This window comes from Ips typographus, linkage group LG6, assembly GCF_016097725.1.
Source record: "Ips typographus isolate SLU linkage group LG6, UJ_Ityp_2.0, whole genome shotgun sequence".
NCBI lineage: Eukaryota > Metazoa > Arthropoda > Insecta > Coleoptera > Curculionidae > Ips > Ips typographus.
The window spans coordinates 2,998,447-3,020,190 of record NC_138427.1 but is presented as its reverse complement, the minus strand read 5'-3'; the positions used below and the strand labels follow the sequence as shown (position 1 = coordinate 3,020,190).

General features: G+C 32.1%; 3 protein-coding genes and 1 long non-coding RNA gene across 11 annotated transcripts; 1 reads left to right on the top strand and 3 right to left on the bottom strand.

The window, feature by feature from the left end:
- Positions 1 to 194: 194 nt before the first annotated feature.
- LOC145730449 (uncharacterized) lies at positions 195 to 6,681 on the bottom strand. Its single transcript, XM_081981661.1, has 17 exons — positions 6,523 to 6,681; positions 6,037 to 6,466; positions 5,788 to 5,980; positions 5,601 to 5,728; positions 5,413 to 5,544; positions 5,123 to 5,356; positions 4,968 to 5,060; positions 4,758 to 4,916; positions 4,539 to 4,700; positions 2,175 to 2,654; positions 1,933 to 2,125; positions 1,753 to 1,880; positions 1,573 to 1,695; positions 1,284 to 1,517; positions 1,136 to 1,228; positions 924 to 1,082; positions 195 to 868 (listed from the first exon to the last, which is right to left on the bottom strand). The coding sequence occupies exons 2-17, from the start codon at positions 6,458 to 6,460 to the stop codon at positions 702 to 704; spliced, it is 3,102 nt and encodes a 1,033-aa protein (XP_081837787.1). The 5' UTR covers positions 6,461 to 6,466; positions 6,523 to 6,681; the 3' UTR covers positions 195 to 701.
- A 2,344-nt stretch (positions 6,682 to 9,025) lies between these two features.
- Positions 9,026 to 11,332, top strand: LOC145730648 (uncharacterized). Its single transcript, XR_014178650.1, has 2 exons — positions 9,026 to 11,144; positions 11,278 to 11,332. It is a non-coding gene; the product is annotated as an uncharacterized LOC145730648 (long non-coding RNA).
- Positions 11,333 to 14,243: 2,911 nt separating this feature from the next.
- LOC145730647 (uncharacterized) lies at positions 14,244 to 15,672 on the bottom strand. Its single transcript, XM_081981974.1, has 5 exons — positions 15,485 to 15,672; positions 15,139 to 15,432; positions 14,948 to 15,090; positions 14,683 to 14,891; positions 14,244 to 14,626 (listed from the first exon to the last, which is right to left on the bottom strand). Exons 1-5 carry the CDS (start codon positions 15,670 to 15,672, stop codon positions 14,309 to 14,311), a joined length of 1,152 nt encoding a protein of 383 aa, XP_081838100.1. The 3' UTR covers positions 14,244 to 14,308.
- A 208-nt stretch (positions 15,673 to 15,880) lies between these two features.
- Positions 15,881 to 21,581, bottom strand: LOC145730645 (galectin-8-like). Of its 8 annotated transcripts, XM_081981969.1 has the most exons (9): positions 21,099 to 21,168; positions 20,822 to 20,880; positions 18,551 to 18,654; positions 17,852 to 17,929; positions 17,594 to 17,796; positions 17,486 to 17,545; positions 17,198 to 17,334; positions 16,586 to 16,751; positions 15,881 to 16,528 (listed from the first exon to the last, which is right to left on the bottom strand). In XM_081981969.1, exons 1-9 carry the CDS (start codon positions 21,151 to 21,153, stop codon positions 16,215 to 16,217), a joined length of 1,176 nt encoding a protein of 391 aa, XP_081838095.1. In that variant the 5' UTR covers positions 21,154 to 21,168; the 3' UTR covers positions 15,881 to 16,214. The 8 variants fall into 8 exon arrangements, with proteins under 8 accessions (XP_081838095.1, XP_081838094.1, XP_081838098.1 ...); XM_081981968.1 differs by lacking the exons at positions 20,822 to 20,880; positions 21,099 to 21,168 and adding an exon at positions 21,350 to 21,581; XM_081981972.1 differs by lacking the exon at positions 20,822 to 20,880 and having other exon boundaries at positions 20,919 to 21,197.
- Between the last annotated feature and the right edge of the window lie 163 nt (positions 21,582 to 21,744).

Below are 21,744 nucleotides of genomic sequence, written 5' to 3'. Positions count from 1 at the left end.
CAAGATAACATACTTGGCAAGATAAGACTTGTTTATAGCTGTAGTATAATTAAATGTGCAATTTAAAGGGACTTAATCATGACCTTCTGGTACATCACCTTGGTTAATTACATTTTAAGTTAACTAAACTTCAGTTACACTGCTATTAGTTATTCGTACTGCTTTTTAACCTTCAGTGTATTTAAAAAAACAACTTTTGTCAGGCTAGCAAGTGAATCGTTTAATTGAAATTCTTAACAGAACATATTCATAAAGAATCTGAATTAAGTTCAAAAAAATAGTCTATGACTAACAAATAAACACAGTTGGAAAACAGTATTTTGAAGTATTATTTGTAGTTTCAAAAACTGAAAAATTGATGTTATCAGCTGTTTTTAAGAATTTTGCAAGTTAAGCATTCATTTAAAATAAATAAATTTCTATCAAGAACTTCCTAACTAAAAAAGAATTTACAAAAATTTTAATCTATTATAAGTTTTACATATTCGATTTCTTGACCCAAAAATGAATGGTTTAACATTCAAACATTTTACTTTATTATAACAAATCATCGATGTAATAAAATTCACTGAAAATCACTTTTGAGCATGTATTAAATAACACACAGTCGTATTGTGTGAAATTGTAGTTATTGTAGGTATATTATTGTTAAAAGCAGTTTCCTAATAATTATTGTAATTAACTCAAACAAATTTTATACTTTATTCAAGTCTATTAAAATTCATCATAAGATCCTTTTTGAAAGTAAGCTGAATAGCACCGGGACTATATTTGAATGGAGGTTTCATTGACTCGTGAAGTGAAAATTTGAAGTGACGCAATATAGTCACTATACCAAGTTTAGCTTGAATTAAACCCAGTCGCATGCCTGAAATTAATTATTATTAAATTTGATTTACTTGCAGATGTATTTTTGTTAAAACCTATGCATTGCCTAGGACCAAATCCAAATGGAAGCCAAGTAAAATCAGGTCGTTGGTCTACTTTTTCCTGACTGAAATTTTCGGGATTAAACTCCTCAGGATTGTCGTAGTACTCTGGATCTTTTTGCAGTCCACTGATAGGAATATGAACCTTAGTTCCTATATTTATAGCAATTTATAGGTAGTCAAGTTAAATTTCATCATGGACAAACCTTTCTTAATAACCACATTAGTACCAGGTATTTCATAGGTTTTGGTGCACTCTCTTGGTATAACTAAGACAACCGGATGTAACCTCAGTGTTTCTACATACAATAAATGAATACGAAAAATTTTATTCCTCTTGGATTAAGTACTAACCTTTTATTACTTTATCCAGGTAGGTCATTTCAGAAAGGCTTTCGTAAGTCAGTTTTCCATTATGTTTTTCTAAAACCTCCAAAATTTCTGTTCTCAATTTTTCTTGCAACTCTGTATGTTGTGCCAGTTCAAACAACGTAAAAGTAGATGTGTTAGATGACGTGTCAAATCCTCCGAAAAAGAACAACAAACTTTCAGATAAGATTTCTTCATCATTTAAGTAAAGCTTTTCCTCTAAAATAATCAATCAATTATATATCACAACAAATTAACAACATAAATAAGTTACTTTGCAGTTCACCATCTTCCAGAACTAAACTGCCATACTTTTTCAACTGCAACATCAAATCCATGAAATCGCTTCTTTTAAAGTTATTTTCTTCTCTATACGTTACAATGTCTCTTATTATTTCTGCAAATGGTTATTCATGATAATATTGGTAAATAATGTTTTTTAGTTAGTACTTACTGCTAAAAGCGTCAGTAATGCTTACTGGCATAACTTTATATCCTAAATTACCTAAAACTTTATAAGGAAACAGATTTTCTAAAAGTAGATTTTTAACTCTGGGCTTAGAAATTTCATCTCCAAGTTTTCTGTAAAATTTAATTCTTAATATTTTTTAGATTAGTAACTTACTTCACTAACCTAAATAGAGGATTCGGCTCATTAAAACTATCAGTATCAAGGCCAAATGCAATATTTGTGATAACATCGGTAGTAAATCTTGCTATTGCGTCTTTGGTTTTTACTGGCTTCTGTTCATCTGCGTATTTGCTTAAATATGTTGCGAGATGTTCGGACTTTTCGATTAAGGTTTCAAAAATTGACTTCAACTTTCCTAAATAGCTGTAACTAGATTATTGATCAATAAATCCAAACCAACCTACCAGTAGTAAACATGGGACTCATTTTCATTCGTCGATCTTTCCATGCTTGTCCATCCAGAGTAAACATATTGACCAGAAGTGGATTTGACTTGTGACAGAAAGCTCCATGAGAGGATACATAAGGGAAATCTTTTGTTAAAATAGTTTTCATCAGTTCCTTGTCTATAATGACAAGTTCAGGCGACCAGAAGCTGTACATTCCAAATAATTTCTGTCCGGCATTTTTACCATAGAAGTAAAAGTTAGCAAACATATCGTATAAGGACTCCTGTCCAGTAACTGAGGACATGATATTGCCAAAAATTAAATTTGGTTTGGATTGAAGAACGCCTTTTCTTGTCCAGTAATTGTGACGCCATTTTGCAAACAAAACAAACAATGTCACTAATATTGCTGCTATCACTAGTGTAGTTTCTATCGACATGATTCCTAAAAACTTTGATAAATACCTCTTTGAAGTAGATTCTGACACCAATACAACTTAACACATTATTACTTACAATGTAACTGACAGAAAGGAGAATGTAATTATTATATACGCGCATGATGTCCCCATTTGTTAGGTCAGTATCAGTAAAAAATGCATATATCACATTTAGTAATGGTTATTAATACAGTTGTAAACATTTTAAGATTGTGTACCAAAAATAATTAAATTTGAGTTTGTTTGTGTGAGTAGTCGTTAAAAACATTTAAAAATTTTATTATTAGTTTTGTTGAAAACCCTTGACAAATATAATATGTTTAATTGGTGCCTTCAGTGGATAAGTAAATTTTAATGTGCATAAATGCCTAGTGAGTTGGTTGTATCACAGTGTTTTACTATTTACAGGTTGTAATTTGGGGAAAAATATTGATTTTCTAATAATGATTGTTAACTCCATGACTTTCTTGACATTATATTATTGATTGTTTAAGTCTGGTAAAATTAATCATCGGATCCTGTCTTAAAGGAAGCAGGATTGATCCGGGACTAGTTTTGTATGGAAGCTTCATAGAGTCGTTAAGTGACAATTTAAAGTGACGTAATGCAGCAATTACACCAAGTTTAGATTGTATTAAGCCTGTAAATAAAATATTATTAAATTCTGTATAATTAAAAATTAGAATGTGGGGATTGGTTAGAGGTTCGGTTGGAGTGAGTGATTGGATCTACTTATAAAAATATGAACTTTAGTTCCTACTAAATTGCAATTCCAAATTTCGTAATTTAATGATTGGAAAACTTACATTTTTCAATTACCACATTGGTGTCATTTATTTGATAGCTTTGGGTACACCCTCTGGGTAAAATTAAAACCACCGGATATAACATAAGTGTTTCTTCAATCAGTAGACTTGCTCACTAATTCATATTACCTGTTATGACTTGATCCAGGTAGGTCATTTCAGAGAGACTTTCGTAGATAAGATTCCATTATGTTTTTGCAAAATCTCCAAAATTTCTTTTCTTAACCTTTCCTGAAGCTCTCAATTTGGGATAGTTTAGTTTTCTCTAATCTTTGCTCTCAGTAAATAGAAAAAATGGTAATAATTATAACAAAAGTATTGTAAAAATTTGCTACATATCTGCTAATCTATGTTTCAAACATGTTTTTACAGATTACCTTTCAAACCGAAGGTTAAACCATATTTTTGTTAAAAAACACCACAACACAAAGTTTTAGGTACATGTTGCATTAAAACTATTAGTTTCAATGATTTTGATTATCCATTGCAATAAGCTGACCTGAAGCTCAAATTGACTGTGTGATTCGATTTTTTGGTAAATTACTTAATTACTGCACGTGTTTATTAATTAATTACTTTTATTAACTGATTAATTGCGTTGGTAATATTGTTAGTAACATTTTTTAATCTAGAATAGATTTTAGCGTTAGTCAAGCTTGTAAATTAGATGCAGCAAACAGACAATGGAGATCATTGAATTTTGCATACCAATCATATTTGAAATATCTACAATTTTCTATATTATTGTAGTTTATTGTCAAATTTGCATAAATATTACAAAGAATGCAGCTTTCATAGATATTCCTTTACAAATGTAGGTGGTTTTGATAATTTTCTCAATTTTTCTCTCTCTTAATTTGTTGTACTATATGCTTTTTTGCAAGTTTCTCACTGATTAGTTTACTACTGACTTTAACAAACAGCAAAACTTTAATAAAACCTTTATTACTACAATAATTATACAACAATATTCTTATAATAAATTTTTATATACACTTGATTGGGAATACAAAATGGCTGTACAAATTCCACCTAGTTAAAAGCTACCTGTACTTATTTAACATTAGGAACTATTCGTAATTAATAAATAGAACAGCAACATAATTAACACATATATTTCTGGACTTTTGTATTAAAGTCTGGTAATGTTAAGCATTGGATCATTTACGAAAGTGAGCAAAATTGATCCTGGACTAGTTTTGAATGGAGGTTTCATGGATTCGTGATGTGTGATTCTGAAGTCACGCAATGCAGCAATTATGCCAAGTTTAGCTTGAATTAGACCCAAACGCATTCCTGTAAATTGTTAATTTTAATTTAATTGTTCTATTAAGATTTTTAAAGTGTATTTACCTATGCATTGCCTTGGGCCAGATCCGAATGGAAGCCAAGTGTAGTCAGGACGTTGATCTATTTTCTCTTGACTGAAGTTTTCAGGATTGAATACTTCAGGATTGTCGTAATATTCTGGGTCTTGTTGTATTCCACTTATGGGAATGTGAATTTTAGTTCCTAAATTTAAAGTTAGTCAAAAATAATATTTAAAATAACTGTTTTACCCACCTTTTTCAACAACAATGTTAGTGCCAGGAATTTTGTAAGATTGTGTGCATTCTCTTGGTACAAACGAGACAATAGGATAATTCCTGAGGGTTTCTGAAATATACAAAAAAAAACGGTTTAGTTGAGAATTGTTAGTGCAATTAAACACTCAGTACCTTTAGTGACTTGATCCAGGTAAGTCATTTCAAACAAACCTTCGTAAGTAACTTGTCCATCATATTTCTTCAGAACCCTTAAAATTTCTTCTCTACATTTTTCTTGAATGTCTGGATGTCTTGCCATTTCAAATAAGGCAAAAGTGGTGGTACTTGATGACGTGTCAAAACCAGCAAAGAAGAACAAGAAGCTTTCTGCGACGATTTCCTTATCATCCAAAAACAATGTATCTTCTAGAAAATCAAGTTTTTGTGTAAAGATATTCGATGATATTGTTTGGAATATTTACTTTGAGTTGTGCCATTACTACCATTGTCCTGATTAAGGCTTCCATACTTTTTCAGTTCCAACATCAAATCCATGAAATCGTTTCTCTTGACGTTATTGGTTTCCCTAAACTTTACGGTATCCATAATAACATCTAGAAATTTGTGTGAGTTAGTAATGTATTTTAAGGGTGGTTGTAGCCAAAATTACCGCTAAAAGCATTAGCAATGCTCACTGGAAAGATTTTGTATCCTAATTTACCCAAAGTCCGGTATGAGAATAATTTTTCTAAGAACACACTTATTTTCCTTGGTTTAGAAATTTCATCTCCCAGTTTCCTGTAATAATTTTTGGTTTAGTTAGAGTTTTATCATATTAATGTTTTGCTATTTAGTACCTAAACAGTGGATTTGATTCAGTAAAACTGTCAGTATTGATCCCAAAAACAACGTTCGTAATATTGTCTGTAGTGAACCTTGCAATTGCATCCTTTATGTTAACAGGCCTCTTTTCATCAGCATGTTGGTTCAAATATTTGGTAAGACTACTGGATTTTTCAGTTAAAGTTCCAAAAACTGACTTCAGCTTTCCTAATTTTTTTTGTCAATTTAGTAAATTCACACCAATTGAGTTTAATTAAACGTACCAGTAGTAAACAAAGGAGTCATCTTTGTTCTGCGATCTTTCCACTGTTGTCCTTCCATATTAAACATATGCATGGTAAGTGGGTTTGACTCATCGTGAAACGTTCCATGGGAGGTAAAATACGAAAAGTCTTTGAGCAAAATAGTTTTGACCAACTCTCTATCTATGATGACGAGCTCAGGGGCCCAGAAGCTGTACACCCCAAGAAAACTGTGGCCAGCTTTTTTTCCATAGAAATACAATTTTTTGAAAATATCGTATAACGACTCTCGTCCAGTTGCCGCTGCCATAAAGTCACCAAATATTAAATTAGGATTCGTTTGGGGAGCACCCTTTCGTTTCCAGTAGTTTTGGTGCCATTTGGCAGCAATTACATAAAGAATCACTAATACTGCCGCTATGGCTATGGTAACACTTAAGGACATGTCTGCCTAAAATCCAAATTTATTCAGTTTTTAATTAAAAAAACACTAAAAAAACAAAATACCTCTTTTTTACTAAATGGTACTTTTCAAGTATAAACACTGAAACTGCACCAAAAACTTTTCACTGAGTAGTCTAATAACACCTAAGAAGGATTTAACTGATGGTCGATGTGTAGTTTATTATATAGTCACAGTTTGTCTATAGCTTATACAGGCCAGTATCAGATAAATTTCATGTTCTACAGTAAACATCATCAAGTTGTGTAAATAGAAGTGACCGAAAATCAAATTTATCAATTACTGAACTGGCAACAACTGCGTAAGTGATGTACAAAAGAAGAAAGGTGGGAGAATAAAATTGTTATTATTAATCGTAGTTTGGATTTCACTGCATAACAAAATGTATACTTTAAAAAAAAAATAATTTGCCTCAATAATGATTGTTAAGTGCTAATCTTTATTTGACTTCGCTAATTAGTAGTAAATGGTAAAAAAATAAGGTATACACCCAGGTTGTAGTTAAAAATCAATCAATATACAATGTAATTTACTACAACGTTATCACAATCATGCATTGTAAAGTATCAGAAACATTGTCTCTATTCGATTGCATGTATCTCTGCATTGCAATGCGAGGCATTAGTTGCAATTTTTTAATCCCATTTAATATCAATTAAGGCTCAATTTAGAAGAAAACTTGAACCTTTATGTTATGGTTCTTAGAAACGTATTATTAAAGTTAATAGGTTTGAGCTAAAATGCATGCATATCAAAAGTGCAGTTATAGTAATAGTCACCTACAAGATTATTTGCTAAAAATTAGGTCAAAACAATGACAGATTTATTAATTTTAATACTGGGTTGGATCGTGTGTGTGTTGTTTTGCTAACGTTAATAAGGAAAAAACAAGTACTTAAATGATTTGACTAGTCGTATTTAGGTGCTTAGAAGTATTGATAGATTATTTTTTGGATTAGGTTTTGCTTGGATATGAATTTTTAATTTTGAAATGATTGAAGAAACAATATTTTTTGGTATTCGAATATTTCGTTAGTCCGAATTACAATATTAGTCAAATATTTCAATTATACAAATAGTCAAAATTACTAACATAAGGATAGGTACCTTTTAATAAAAATAATAGTTAATGGGTAAAATATCTATTATTAGCTAATAGAGCTTTATTACCATGCTAGTAGTAGATAAAAATAATCAACAAAACTTCACGTATTAAATTTATTAAATTTTTAATGCAATTCGACAATAACGACTATAATTAAACAAATTTATCATAATTTTGAAATCATACAGATAAGATTCTGTGCAAGTGTCAGGTTGTCATAACATTTCAAAATACGAAGAATATTAGGGAGAGAGTCAACCATGCATTTGGGGCTAAAATTTTGATAATCCATATCTTTACCCAAACTTAATTATACAAACAACGTGATTACAAGATGTATAATGACTTGTGTATTCTAAATTAGTGACCTTCAAATCAAAAATAAGCTTTATAGGCAGAAAATTCCACTGGACAGATAAAAATCAAATTTGAACAGTAAATTCATGAAGATTGTAATGTGGTGTAACAAATTACTTTTTTCACATGTATAAAATTTTTTTCTTTATTCTATACTTATTCCAGACAGAAAATTTGTCATATATATATATAAATAATCTTTATTTTCAACAGAAAAAAGGCTATCGACCACTTGGTCTTTCTGCCTATGTTTACAGTGGGATTTTTTTTTATAGTTTTAGCATACATGTTAACTTATTCTAATTATTTACAATTTATTTACAAAAAAAAAAAAAATAAGTAGTCTTAGTTAAAGTGCTCTAGTAGGGTGGCAGTGGGAAAGAGGTAACGGGATTGTCTGGTTTGTCTTGTTATGCACAGTGGGTTTATTATTGTCCAGTTGTTTGGATTATTTTTCCATTTGTTTTGTAGTTGTATAAGTCTGTCTGTTATTTTGGTCATGTTTGTACGTTCGTAGAGAAGTTGGTTGGATGGGTTGTGTAGTGGGTTTTCTGGGTGTCTTATTTTGGTTACTAGTCTTAGAGCAATCTGTTCCGTAGTCTGAGTATATCTTTTAGTTTTGTCAGTAGCGTTTGCTCTAAGTAAGTGTCCGTAGTCTAGAACTGGTCTACAGATGGATTTGTATATTTGTGTGGCGGTTTTCGTGCTAATACCTTTGATTTTGTATGTCAGTGATCTAAAGTGTTTTGTCCGTTTAATAGTTTCAGTTCTTGCATTTTTTAAGTGTTTTGTAAATTTTAGTTTTTGGTCCAGTATTACGCCTAAATATTTTACGTCATGTTTGGGTTCAGTTATGTGGCCGTCCGCGGTTATGTTTGGGGAGTCGTCCTTGATCCTATGGTTTGGTAGTAAAAGTTGATTTTTAGTTGCGTTGGGGGTCAGTCTCCATCTGTAATTTGTCATAATTTGTATTTCAAACCAATTATTTGCATGTGAAGGTCACCACGTGTCTTAACTGCATGTTATCAAAATTGCAGGCATAATTCCGCAAGGTTCACCACTTTCGCCTTTCTTATATAATATCTACTGCCATGACATATACAATCACCGATTTCAAAATAAAAAACACATAAATGATACAGCTTATATTTTACAGTACGCGGACGACACGGCACTCGTTACACATGATAAAACTACTAAAAAAGCAGTAGAAAGACTCCAGACAATGACGGATCGCACAATGACGTGGTTTTACAAATGGAGACTAACACCTAACGCTACCAAAAATCAACTCCTACTTTCCAACCATAAAATTACACCGGACTCACCAACTGTTTCAGCAGATGGTCAAAGAACTACCCCTAAAAATTACATTAAATATTTAGGAATGACTATAGACAACAAAATGAAATTCACTAAACATGTAAAAAATACAAGAACTGAACTCATTAAAAGAACAAAACATTTTAGATCACTAACTTACAAAAATAAAGGTATCAGTACCAAAACTGCAACACAAATTTACAAATCCATCTGCAGACCACTTCTAGACTATGGAAACATGCTAATGGCAAACTCAACTCCGAAAACTAACACATACAAACAACGGAACAGATTGCTCTAAGACTAATAACCAAAATAAGACACCCAGAAAACCCACTCCACAACCCATCCAACCAACTTCTCTATGAACGTACAAACATGACCAAAATAACTGACAGACTCGTACAACTCCAAAACAAATGGAAAAACAATCCACACAACTGGACTATAATTACTCCACTGTGCTTAACAAGACCAACTAGACAATCCCGTTACCTCTTTCCGCATCCACCCTGTTGGAGCACTTCCAATAGAATTTTTTTTTTTTTTTTGTATCTATAATTTGTAAATATTGATTAGAAATAAGATTGTAAATAACTATATAACTAAAAATCTGTAAACATAGGCAGAAAGACCACGTGTGGTCGATAGCCTTTTTTTTCGTATGGAAAAAATAAAGATTGTGTATATATATATATATATCCACGCAAGTGAATTCTATTCCCAATTTAAAAAGAATAAATTCTGTAATCAACGATTGTTGAACCGTTACAGTAGAATTAGTAATAACATGAAATTTGCACGTTCTTAAGGCTGAAAAGCACACAAAAAATATCTGAATTGATACTTAATGAACGCATTCTTGACTAAGCATTCAACAGGCTTTGATAGCAAAGAAAAAGTGGTTAATCTGGAATTTATTCCAAGATTCTAGTATTAAATCAACCAGCAAAACATATATGATGAAACATAAGAATTTTGTTAACGTTTTCAGTTTTCAACTGTTTGTATTTAAATAAATATCTAGTGACGTAAGATATTTGGCAAGGTGACTTAAATGACCTGAAAATTATCTGTATTAATGTTGTTATTTTTCATAATATAAATCAAAATAAATAGGCGGCCCTGTAGATTTGTGGATTGTTAAATGATAACGCAATTTTTAAGGATTTGTTTCTATTGAGTTTTGACTTGCTAATTATAGTGTAATTTTTTTGCTATATAGAGTGTTTGTGAAAAGAAAAACAGAATACAGGAAGTCAATGTTCAAATCTAAATATTTTTCAACAATTCATTCCCAGGAATAAAATTATTACAATCTTATCAGTTGTAAAGTGTATTTTTTTACTTCTATCATACATGACTAGATAAATTTAAGTGATTTTTCCTGTTTCTACCTATATAAAAGCTAATACAGTATTAAATTTACACGCAAATCAAGTAAAAACAAAAATAATAATAAACTACAGCATTGAAACACAAATACACATAACATTGGTTAAATGATATTGATTCCAAAAAATTCCAGAAGAAATTGTATAACGTATTTTGCGAACAAAAACAAACATATTGGTACTTTCATTATCTGAAAAATACTAGAATTATCTATAGTTCGGTTACTCGTCATTATCTCTAATTGAGACTGAGTTGGCAAAATGTAATTTAAAGTGAGCAGCATGCAATTCAAAACAATTTATTGAATGTAATGTGCTTTATCTGTCTCAATTATACACTAATCACACTACGTGTTATATTGTTTTACTTCCTTAACTTACAGAACGGATAAGTAGGCAATTGCTACTGGCTGAACAGGTAAAGAGTCACAGTCTAATCCTTACTGTGAGACATGAAGCTTATCCTGCCTGTACGAAAATACATTAGGTAAGTAAATTTTAGTGTGCCAGGAAAATTTATGAGTCAATTTACAGGTCTAATTGAAGTTTGCTAGAAATATATCATTTTCCTGCCTTGGCTGTGAATATAAGGTTTTGATTTGTTATTTATTGTTTTACAGATTTTGGTTCATCAATAATAAAATAGACGAAATAAAACTTTTCTGACAAAGTTATTCTTGTACCAAATGATCAACAATCTGTATAACCTTTTTCAAAACGTCATTTTGCTCATCGATTGGTTCTTATGAATGTGGCCATTGTCTCATGTTTAAATTATGACAAATAATATGTTTTTGAGATGAGAAAAATGACGCGTATCTGAGGATATTTTAACAATTTGTATTTTACCAGTAATTTACTGACAATTTTCAAAATAACTGTAATAAATCTCAGAAACACGTCTTGTTTCGAAAACTGCAAGGAAATGGTGTTAAACTGTAACTTTTGCAAATTCTAGGCAAATTTTGACATTAAGGACAGATATCACGTGGTTCTTGAAGGATTATTTAGCTAGGCAGTAACGTGATCACTGTATAGATAACTGTCATAAATTTCAAAAACGCGTCTTGTATCGAATATTGCAAGAAAACTTCTAAACCCTGATTTTTGCAACTTTTGAGCACAGTTTGACAATTTGTCAGGGACAAAATTGCTTGTCAAACCCACTTGAAGTGAGAAAATTATAGTTTTAAGCACGTTTTTGGAATCCTCAATAAATTTCCTGTTCAATAACCAAAAAAAAACAGTACAAAATGTCAAAGTTTGAACTGACAGAAACACAGTTTGAAAGGACAGTCATGGACGAAATCGCCTGTAAAACCCACTTGGCGTGAGAAAAAGCCTGTTTTAAGCACATTTTTGGAATCCTTATTAAATTTTCTATCCAACAACCTGAAAAACACTACAAAATTTGGTACAGTCAAGGAAAAAGCGATGTCAAAATTTGAACAACAAGAAGTAACATTACTTTAGCAGTAATTTACCCATTACAATTTTTTTTAACTATAAATTCAAATAGTATTTGGAATACTCGAGGAAAACTCAAGTTCGACTAGCTTTGCTATCCAAACACGGTTTACTGTGAAATTTTAACGAGCCAGTTTGAATATCAAAGGATTTCTCAGTCAATGTGGAACCTAAGATGTATAAATAATCGATGTCCTTTGTAATACCGTCATTAGAGCAGGACGTCGCCAGCATACGAAATCATTTCACTTTTTGCATTACGTATTCCGTGGCATTAAGACCACGCTCTTCTCTACATTATTTATTCTAAAAGAGCCTCCTCTAGACTTGCTTTGAGTTAGTCTTAATGATAAAGTTGCAGCTCGGCGTAGTTAAGTTATATCCAGTTTTATTTTCCTTCATTATTTTTAGCATCCTTTGACTTTATGCATACTAGGAGACATTTGCCCAGCTTTTTAAAATCGAAAGTTACTACATTTTATGTGCTGATCAACTTTTATCAGTTATTTGCTTGGAACTTGGAATAGGAAAGTCTTTTCAAGTAGCCTCAGGATAAACTTGGCAATAACGTAGCATTATAGATAACGCAGAACATTATTTTCGATTTTGGCCCTTAGGGCTTTCGAACTTTTATCAGTCTAATTGCCAGTTTCGGACGTTTCTTATTAACTCCTTAACTTTATGGATAATTTCGTCTCATTTAAAAGTTTGCATTTTACGGGCAAACTTTCCATATATTTGAAATTACATGTAAACAACAGGATAATTCAGTTAATACCAGTGAATTACGTTAATTGCGCCTTAACTCATTTAGAAAATGCTTGTTTGTTAAGGTAATAATTAGAGGTTTTTAAACTGACGTTCCATGCAGTTTCCATATTACCGTCATTTGATATTCCGCAACAGTTTCTTCTAAGTTATTAAATTGACAACTTTTGGACTGTAATCCCTTGGCGGCAAAACTTTTTAATCTTGGGAGTGGTATTTTCATAAACTCGTTCCAAATCCTTAATCAAATTTGGAACTCCGTGACATCTTGAAGTTTTGGGCTTGAAGAATCGGAGAATGCTTTAACAAAACCTTGTAACCTGTAATATTTGTTTATGACGGTTTAAATTAATATTTTTTGCTGATTTAAATGGCGGTCATGCTTCGTCTGAAAAATTGTGATTAAAATGTGTTTCGATCATCGTTAAGAGTTGACGGCATAATAAGAAACAAGAAGCAAGTGCTGAATACGAAGCGTCAGGAAATGCGTAAAATGAGGCACAAAATGAAATTCTGCCACAGATTACAAAGCAAGTCTGGAACCCAAGGGAATAACACCCATTTGCGGATAGAATTTATATCAGGTTTTTTTTTTGCCATTGAAATATTATTTGCACTACAATACGTTTAAAAGAAAGCACTAAAGGTGTGTCCCCTATTGGTAGAAAAATTCCAATTTCCGTCGTTGGCAAAGTGCTTGCATTTATTTCCACTGATTTATTAGAGCGAGACCATTTGGTCGGGAAATCGAACAGACCAATATGGCTTTAGCAATAATAAATACAAATGTAATCTGCAATAACATTGCGGTCGTCTGGCAAATTATCGTCGATTTGCTCGCCAAAACCGTTCGGAAACTTCCGATTCTTAATATCCTTTGGCAGTCACCCCGACTATCAAACGAACCCATCAAATTTGGCCACCACCAATTTTAATTCCAACGAAAACACAAATCTATTTGTGTTTTTCGTTTTACAGTTCCGTGTTTATATGTAGCAACAAATAAATTTCGCCAAACGAAAATATATTCGACCCTTGTCTCGACTTTCGAGGAATAACATATATCTAGTGGGCAAAGTGTATATCTTACTTTGTGCTTTTTCAATTGGGATCTCTGATATTCTAGTAATTGGTTTTTTGTTTTGACTTTTTCAATCAATTTTATATTTTTTTATTAAGAATATTGTGATTTTTTTTGCTTATAATAAGATTATTGAGTTATATTCTACATCTGATTCACAAAAATTGTTAATTTCAAGTTTTAAAAACTTAACTTAAAATTACCATGGTCACGTGATCATATTGGAAAATATCAATAATATTTTGTTAATTTATTTACTTTTCTGAACAATTCAAACCTGGGTTGTCATTAATTGTCACGTGACTATTTTGATGAACAGAATCACAAGTCCAAAATCACAATATTTCACTACTGTTTATTGTTGTATTAATACTAAGCTGCTTGTTGCTGCCATCATAAAACTGTATCAAAACCACAAAATAAGTGGCTGTAGTGCCAATTAAATCAAACATCGTAGACCTGTTTATGTCGTAATAATCCATGGCAGTGAACCTCACTTTTGAATTGTTAACAACAAAAAGAAGATTCTTTATATTTTGGTACGGTGTGAAAAAAACTGGATAGTTTAGTTGGATTCTGTAAGAAATTGTTAGTATTTCTTCTGACGCAATCACTGCCATGTCACAGCAAAACATTGTTACTGCCAGCCATATCTAAAATATGCTTTATCTTGAAAATTCATTAAAGTGCATACTTATCGACAACTAACCAACATAAAGACAATATAAATGATACCTAAAGCAAATCCCAGTGGTTCCCAATCAGAGTTAAACATACTGTAAACTAAACCAACACTCCATTGCAAAACTTGTGTAGAACAGTGTAAACCCATCAAAAACAACTGAGACCCAAACAGCTCATTGAATGTGTCTACAATACTCGACATTGCAGAATACAAGTCCCGGACCTTTTTTACAGCTACAACAAGTCATCAACTATAACTTAAACCTAGCTAAATATGCTGATGATTTTACTTTGGGTTACTGTTATCAAGTCAGCAAATTCACAAGCAGACAATTGGGAGTTGATGGCATCAAATTTGTTCTTCAAAACTAACGCCATATTGCCTATTATAGTGGACAATAGGAAGTGAAGGAAAAAATACACGTAGCTAGTCCTAAAAATATCCAGTTACACATTAAATCATCACAATAAAAGGATTTACCAGAACAAAAGAGCATGCTCGTTTCTTGCAGCAAAAAAAGTTTGCTCAAAAGTGAACAAGCAAACAACCACTATGATTGACAAAATTAATTGAAATGTGGCGTTTTTGAAAATGTTTCCCCCTTTTGAAGATATAGTGTCATCGTCTAGTGATAAAAGGCCCAAAAAGAACCGTTCCCATGTAGATCTTTTGCAGACAGTTTGATAGAGAGCTATGCACCATAATAGAACACCAAAAATTTCTCCAAAAACTGCCACTAAATGCACCAGATTATAATCCTGGATAGCCAAAACCCTAAAACGTTATTAGTATGTAGCACAAAACATTTAACGACTATACTGGGTACCTCAAAACTGTGCTTGCTTCACCAACACCCATGAAAACGATTATCAACACTATGTAACTTAGAAGGCATTTTCGTTTTGGAAAATAGCATTTCTCAAAATTATACAGTGGAATCACTCCAAATAATGCACAAAAGTTGCACAAAACTTGGAGGGATTTCAGGTTTTGTCTACTATAGTTCTCTAGCATCCTACTCGATTCTGATAAGTAATTAACGTTCAATACTATACAATTAAGGTGAAAGCTCATGATTAGCTTGTAACAATTTTAAATATAAATGTGAAGAGTGTTTTTATGGTGTTAATGGAATTACTGGTAATGCATGTTTTACAGAGTGTTTATTGAAACTTTAAAAATATACTATAAACTACTTGTTGAAAATTTAGTAAAAAAAATATTTTTCTGTTTAAGTTATATTAAAAAAAATTTATTGAATCAGTTAAAAGCGTATTTTTCCACAGACAGTATTATTTTAACAATATTCTTACAATAAAACCCAGCTGATGCGTACTAATAATAAAATCATTAAAACTAAGCAAATTAAAATATTCTGCACAAATAACATACTACAGAGATTCACACTATTAAAAAATGCAACAAAAAAATGTAATACAAAAACACACATTAAAAATATTCAACTAGCATATCCATTCGAATTTCAGATTATTGTCTCGTTTAAAATATTTCAATAGACTAGAACAACATTAACAATCACAATTAAAACAATTATTTTATAAAGACTTATTAATCACTTCTCTGCTGTTACTGAAATATTTGTCATCGATGTGATCTTTCAAGTGCAAACTTCTTATATGAACGTCTCCGTGGATGTACAAGGTGTCAATATTGTCCACGGGGGTTCTAAAACGAAACTCCCCAGCCAAAGTACCATCGATCCAGACTCCGAATGAATCAGGGTTCATCCTGATGGCCAGATGAAACCACTTTCCAGGCGTGAACTGGAACCCTGGAGTTCTTTCTTCAGAACCCCATTCTCCGTCAATCCAGGAATTACGGACGAATAGATGGTTCCCGTAAGATGTATCTGGAATATTTTGCTTTTATAATGTTGTAAAGTGAGGTACAAGAGGGGGTAACTTACAGAATCTAGGGTTCAAATGCAGAGGTATTATAGGGTGAGGCCATAGTGTGTCACCCTGTTGGAGGTTAATGTAGAAGGAGGACGGAAGGATTTTCACTCTACCGGTTATTTGCAGTTGCCAACCGGTTTTGAAGCCATTTGGTAGTTTGGCAGTGATAGGGACCACCTAAACAATGATAATTCACCATTTCAATGATCCATTAAGTTCAGAAATTGAAACGAACAATGTTTTTACATTTTCATCCACCTGAACTTCATTAACCTACATTTTTAGCGAACTGTTCCCTAATAGTTTCAACAAACTTTTTCACTCTAGAGCTATAAAAACTCAACCAAATTTTAATCAGACCTAAATAGTTCCCTTGAGAACAACCGAAAATAGACCGGTGTAACATCAACGGTTTGTTATAGCTACTTACGCTTTTAAACTTCAACCGAACCGAATTTTACTGCCGTTATAAACCTGGATGGCATTAGAGACTTCAGATCATACATTTTCAGACTTTTAAAGGGTTTTTCTTAGTTTTATCGATATTGGTATTGTCTTTCAGAGTTTCTACTTGGTATTATATTTGAGGAATAGTGGTGCTTAAACGTGGAGAAAATGCTTACCAGATTCTCATCCAAAATTCGATCAGCATTTGATACATCCCCCATAGGGATGGTGAATGAGGGATTCTCTCTGACTTTCAGAGGGTAAACAGCTACTTGCTTGTACTTGACATCCTCTACATCGATTGCTCCTTCAACTGTAATGTTTCGTGTTTATTAATTATTATTAAGCACCCAATGCTAGTGTAGAATAAGTTAGTGGGACAACACAAACAATTTATTATTCAGTGTTAGATCAAACCAGCAACCCACCAAGGATTAGTATTACAAATTATCACTCAATCTAACCTGAAGGATACGTTTTAATTTGCTTAAACACTTCAATTCCCTCCACCTGAATGCCCTCAACTAGAAATTGAAAGTTGAAATGATTTTCTCTAAATTGTAATTACATACCTTCTATTTTATTAACTTTCTCCAAAGACGTTCTGTATACATAAGCACAGATATGACGTCCATCTAAGGCCACCAGAAATTCATGATCACTAGCAACAATTTGTAATTCGAATGACTTGTTTCGTTCCAAATGGAATTTTTCTACTGAAGTGGTTTCTTCATCACCCCAGGTGTTATTTAGACGAGAGTTTCTAACTATGTATCTAAATTTATAAACAGTAATATAGTAATTTTATTACTCAAAAGTTGGCAACTTACTTTAAAGCTAATCTAGGATTGAAATGGAAGACAATGTCGGTTTTGGGCCCACGAACATACATAAGATTTACCGCAAATCTGGAAAGTAAAATAAAGTCCTCACAAAACCCAAACAGTATCAAATAATATGACAAAATGCATTTGCTTTATGGTTTCATTAAAAATACTACGTCATCTCGGCTAAAAGCTTCAGGAAGGATATTATATCTCAGCCTGATGTGACTTTTTATACTCGACTTTAATACCAAAACTTAATAACGGTAAAACCACCTTCCTGGTTGTGTTTAAGAGTAAATATTAAATTTAATGAACGTTGCTAGAGGAAATTGTTATGTTCCTTAAAAGGAATGTGCGGAAAAGACCCATTAAAAAGCGAATAGCAGAATGTCTGTTAGGTATATAGATATAACAGTTACGAAAGTGGTATATGAAACTTATGAATTTCCAGTAGGTGTTTTAAGACTTGAAAGTAACTTTTTGCAAAATAAAGTTGGTATTAACGACACCTTTAGCTAGATAATCAATGCATAGATATCTTTAGGCTGAAATCTGCTTAGCTTCCAACTTTCTCTCACAGATGTCCTATGCTTTAAGAGATCAATACCCCCTGATCATGATGACTTTCCTTAACACTGTCAACTTTAGCTAAACACAAATACTAATACTTTCATAAAATTTTGCTTGAAAAAACAAACTTACCTCTTGCATTGTGGTTTTACTGTACCCCTGATGATGATACAACTTCCAGGACATAGTGGTTCAGGTATATCTTGACTGTAGGTCGCATCAGCCGGTTGAGCAATCTGCGAATCATCAAGAAAATCATAATCTAGCGCATCAATCGCTTCATCCATATTCACAACAATTTTGATCACATCCCGTGTGATTAATTATACGGATTAATCATACACGAGCGATGATACGACATACAGTACCGAAAATAATCAATTCTAATTATCCATACAAAATATGAGCTGGCAGCCGGTTTTAAAGTTAGAATGTTGAGGTGAACAAACGAACTGCAAAACTGTGCCTATCTCTTTTCATTGCATGTGGTAAAACGGTTAAAATTACTTGATCGTCATCGCCATGGTGTTTGTTGCGTAGTACATTGTTATGGGTGTAAATTAACAATAACATGATTAAAAAGTAAACCTCATCGCTGCTCAGCGTGTCACATTGATTGGTAACGAAATACGAACAAGCGTACCGGAAAACTGATTGAAAACACTGATTTACTTTTGATAAACAGTATCTGATTGCCATGGTATTTTCCAACTATCGATTTGTTAAGTTGGAAAATGTTTACGTGTGTAATACGACTGCGTGAATAACAATTGATCATTAAACTAGAAAAGGAAAACCAGTGTTCAATTACACTAAGCATTAAAGAAAAGCAATAAAATATGTTGCCTCAAAAATTATATTTTCAAAAATACAGTAATATTTACTATGAAGAGCAGTTTAAAAAATAGAAAACAATTTTGAAAAAAATGTGGAATTATCAGGTAACAGGCAGGCCATATAAGTAGTATTTCTCATTAGGCCTCATAAGGACGTCATCATGTCACATCTTAACTAATTTACGTTGAAAGTGATAAACCCTATTTAGTCGAAATGGAGTTAGTTAAAAAAGCAGTTTGGTGCATCCTGTTTGCATGTAACTCCTTAAGAAGGCCCCTTTAATTTTAAAGTAAAAGCGGTCACGTGGCCCTTTTTAAGGTAAAAGTGGTTTTGTGACTATTTTCAATAATCGAATTTAATTTTAAAATTCACGTGACCCTTTTCACAATGAAAATAGGCACGTGACGATTTTCTATCATCAAATATTGAAGTTTTTGTTGGTGTATTACGGCAACAAATAAAACACAGATTTTTTTTCACTCTTGTCGACGTTTCGACCCCTTTATTTGCTTTTTCCTCAGGACAAAGTGTGAATTTCCTGCCTGTCACTTTATAAAACCAAATTAAAATTGGACGGTAACATTTTACAAATTTGGTATATAAGAAAGCATTCAGCAGAATCAGACGTTAATCTTGAGTCACGTGTCGTTTTTTAACGTCAAACAAAATCCTGAAGGGTCACGTGACCGCTTTTTTTTTAAGTTTTAAACTGATCACATGTGACTATTTTTAGGGATCAAACGTCATCCTTAACGTCAAGTGACAGTTTTTACGTTTAGACTGATATTTTCAAAGTTACGTGATTTTTTTTAACGTTAAAACCGATCTTGAGGTGACTTTTTTAAGATTAAAAATGTAATTCATAATGTACTTATTATTTTAGATCGATTATAGAAAGTAACAGAGTATTATCATCAATCCTCAATTCGATAATTTTGGTTCCATGTGTGTGTACTTTTGGTACAATTTTTTTCACACATACAGGAAATGAGAATCATGATGCCTAAACAGATTTTCAAAATTTTTTGTCCATTTTTATTCTGAAAAAAATGCAGTTTTAAGCTGGTTTAAAAAAACAAGTTTGAATACTTCACATACCTTCAAAATGCCATCAAATTTGTACACTGAACGACATGTGCCATTTTGAAAGCATCATAAATTTACTTACCATAACAATTTTTTAGTAGCACGTGTCTTATTTGTTAATTATCGATCAGCCAATTCGGCAATTGTATCCGCCACGTAATTAAGGAAAACTTCAGGCATAAAAAAGACGTAGTCGATAAATTCGTAAAAAGAAAACACTTGAAACACGAGGCTAAGCACAACGAACAAACTGACCATGGTTATGAATATTAGAAAAATGTCAAACAGCCTAATGTGAAAACTTTCCGAATTTAGTAAAATTAAAGACAGCAAACCGGTTGTAAGGGCTGAAAAAATCAAAATCATACTCATGGATATTATTTTCCAACTGTTTGGATTCATTTTCGCGTTTGTAAAGCCACGTTTTAGTTTATTCACAGTCAAGAAAAGAGTGTTGCAGCTAAAATTTAGTGTACCTACTAGGTCCTTATCGTTTAAACAACATTCCAGACATTTGACGTTTATAAACTTGAACATTCCTGTAAAGAAATATTTAAAAAACTGCATTGTGTCTTACCAATAACTTTCTAGAAACTAGTGATACTTAAGGTTAGATTAGGGTCCATTGGTGCTGGTCTTGGTGGGGGTAAGCATTTTCCACAAGTGGCCCAATGGAAAACTCTTTTAACACATTCCTGGTATTTTTCACATAAGCAAGCACCAATACAACATATAAACATAGCCAAAAAGGAGATACCTATTATTATGAAAGTTAGTTGGACAGCTAATTCTACCGTTATTTCTTCGGCCATGTTTAAGTTCTTTATCGGTCTAATGTACGACTAAAAATGCCCTAAAGTACAGAATGTCTAAATGATAAAGAATTTTATATATTTGGTTTTTATTATATTATCAGTTTTATTTATCTCTCTACTTGACTAAAAAAGTTTGGTTGCAGTTGCAGAAAAATGGTGTACAAAACTATAATTTTTCAAAATAAAAACTTACCTCGTTTGTGTGCTTTTTAGTAAACGAAACATTTCCTTCTACACTTTTATTCTTCTTGAAATTGGGAAAGCAACAATTACTACATCCCTTGCGTTTCTTCTTATTCGTAATCGGTACAGGCATATTGTGGCTGAAAAATGTGTCAACCTTCACGATATCTGATTATTTTGATATAGTTGTATTCGCGTTAGTTTGGCACGGTTGGAAAATTTAAAAATAAAACCACAACAACCATTCCGTAATGCTCGATAATGAATATTTATTTTTAGAGGTTACACGATAGCTTCCACAACGATCGTGAGCACGATATTGAACTGTAGGTTAATGATAATTAAGTTTTTTTTTTGCAACCAATTATTGCACACCTAATGACTCACTACAGTATAGCAGTAAAT

What these genes read in the sequence shown, in the direction of transcription:
- LOC145730647 (XM_081981974.1), bottom strand. Translation starts at nt 15,672, where the DNA reads ATGCTAGAGAACTATAGTAGACAAAACCTGAAATCCCTCCAAGTTTTG. An exon ending in GAAGCAAGCACAGTTTTGAG is followed by an intron (nt 15,433 to 15,484) that starts GTACCCAGTATA and finishes ATAACGTTTTAG; the next exon opens with GGTTTTGGCTATCCAGGATT. An exon ending in CTTGATAACAGTAACCCAAA is followed by an intron (nt 14,892 to 14,947) that starts GTAAAATCATCA and finishes GACTTGTTGTAG; the next exon opens with CTGTAAAAAAGGTCCGGGAC.
- LOC145730449 (XM_081981661.1), bottom strand. Translation starts at nt 6,460, where the DNA reads ATGTCCTTAAGTGTTACCATAGCCATAGCGGCAGTATTAGTGATTCTT. An exon ending in GAATCAAATCCACTGTTTAG is followed by an intron (nt 5,729 to 5,787) that starts GTACTAAATAGC and finishes AAATTATTACAG; the next exon opens with GAAACTGGGAGATGAAATTT. An exon ending in GCTTAACATTACCAGACTTT is followed by an intron (nt 2,655 to 4,538) that starts AATACAAAAGTC and finishes TAATGTGTTAAG; the next exon opens with TTGTATTGGTGTCAGAATCT.
- LOC145730645 (XM_081981966.1), bottom strand. Translation starts at nt 19,117, where the DNA reads ATGGCAATCAGATACTGTTTATCAAAAGTAAATCAGTGTTTTCAATCA. An exon ending in AATTAAAACGTATCCTTCAG is followed by an intron (nt 17,335 to 17,485) that starts GTTAGATTGAGT and finishes GAAACATTACAG; the next exon opens with TTGAAGGAGCAATCGATGTA. An exon ending in GAATTTTGGATGAGAATCTG is followed by an intron (nt 16,752 to 17,197) that starts GTAAGCATTTTC and finishes ATCATTGTTTAG; the next exon opens with GTGGTCCCTATCACTGCCAA.